Source organism: Helobdella robusta (assembly GCF_000326865.2).
Source record: "Helobdella robusta unplaced genomic scaffold HELROscaffold_51, whole genome shotgun sequence".
NCBI classification, from domain to species: Eukaryota; Metazoa; Annelida; class Clitellata; order Rhynchobdellida; family Glossiphoniidae; genus Helobdella; species Helobdella robusta.
Window position 1 is genome coordinate 808,322 of NW_008705261.1, and position 1,363 is coordinate 809,684.

At 36.0% G+C, this 1,363-nt stretch overlaps 1 protein-coding gene across 1 annotated transcript in view; it reads right to left on the bottom strand.

Moving 5' to 3' along the window:
• The window catches only part of HELRODRAFT_179007 (hypothetical protein), a gene marked incomplete at both ends in the record, with an annotated part of 2,382 nt that extends 1,236 nt beyond the window's left edge, over positions 1-1,146 (bottom strand). The window contains one exon of the mRNA XM_009027868.1: positions 80-1,146. Coding sequence (XP_009026116.1) covers positions 80-1,146 — 1,067 coding nt within the window. The remainder of the gene's footprint in view (positions 1-79) is intronic.
• Positions 1,147-1,363: the final 217 nt, after the last annotated feature.

A 1,363-nucleotide genomic window follows, 5' to 3' on the forward strand; every position in this document is an offset into this window, starting at 1 on the left:
AATGGATGGAGGATAATATTTATTTTCGTGAGCAAAAAAATCTTCCACGTTGCCTGTGCGGCTTTGACTGGCCACATACATTTGACAAAATATGTTTGAGTCATGTTTAAGATCTGTTATTCTAAGCTTAGTTTTGTTACATGTCTTTTTAGGGCCATGAAATAGTTCCAAATTGTTTTTAGACAATGAATCATAAAAAGATTTTTGACCGAAAATTAAACGTTCTTTTACAAAATTTTCATATTGCTTGATTCCTTTTTGTTCCGCTTGTCTAACGGAGTTCTCTGCAGATTGAGACATTAAAATTTTTTGGTTGTCGATAGTTTGCAAAAGTTGTTCAGAAAATGGATTGCCGTCTTCCTGCATATATTTAACCATTTTTGAAACATGACTAATATATCGAGATTGAAAGCTTGCTGAACATTCATGATGACACCGATTTGGAACTTTATTAGACAAATTGTGCACTGGAATCTGGTCATAATCATGTATCATTCGTGAGATTTCCGGACCGGCCACCATCCATTTAAGAAGAGCATCATTATTATGCAAATTGTTGATAGCTTCACTACATCCTTTTATTAGTTTGTTATTTTGTTCATGCAATTGATCATCGGAAATTGCGGAGAAATCAGCATTAGTTTTTCTACTTGTGAAATGACCTTTCTGGAATGCTTCATAAACTTGCGGGTGTCGCACTGGTAGTTCTTTGAGCCCTTTTATGAAAACAGGAAGCCATCGTGAATAATGAATAAGATCTAAAGCAAACAACCAAGGACAAAGCTCTTCGAGCATTTGGACAAATAAACAGAAATCAGAAGTACGTATGCTACGAACAAAGTTAAGTAATATGCCCTCCAAAATTATGGTCGTCTGCCAAAATAAAAACTGAGCAGATTCTTTGCATCTTCGAGCCACCCATGTTTCCAGAGACTCCACTGCCGTTTTTTGGTTATCTCTATATGCGTTGTTTCTTAGAATGTAAAGTGCTGCAATACTAACTTCATGAGCGTATCTAGTTCTTTTAACATGTGAAGACTTAAGCAACGTTTCACTACGTCCAGAACTTGCGATTTCAGTCTTGAAAAATAATTCGGTCCAACCGCTTCCAGATAACCACTTTCCAATCATATTTTCAATAGCCATCTCAATGTGAAGTCCCCCCATCATTATAATCATTTTATCCTCACCATAAAGATCAGGGTATTTCCACTGAAGTTGCTTAGCAATCGCAAATACTGGTTGATCTGCAGTAATAACAACTGGTTGACCATAATTCACATTATCAATAATAGATGATATAATATTGATTAAATGTCGAACAGTGGCAGGTGATTGAATGTGATCCGGCAACAGAGGTAAT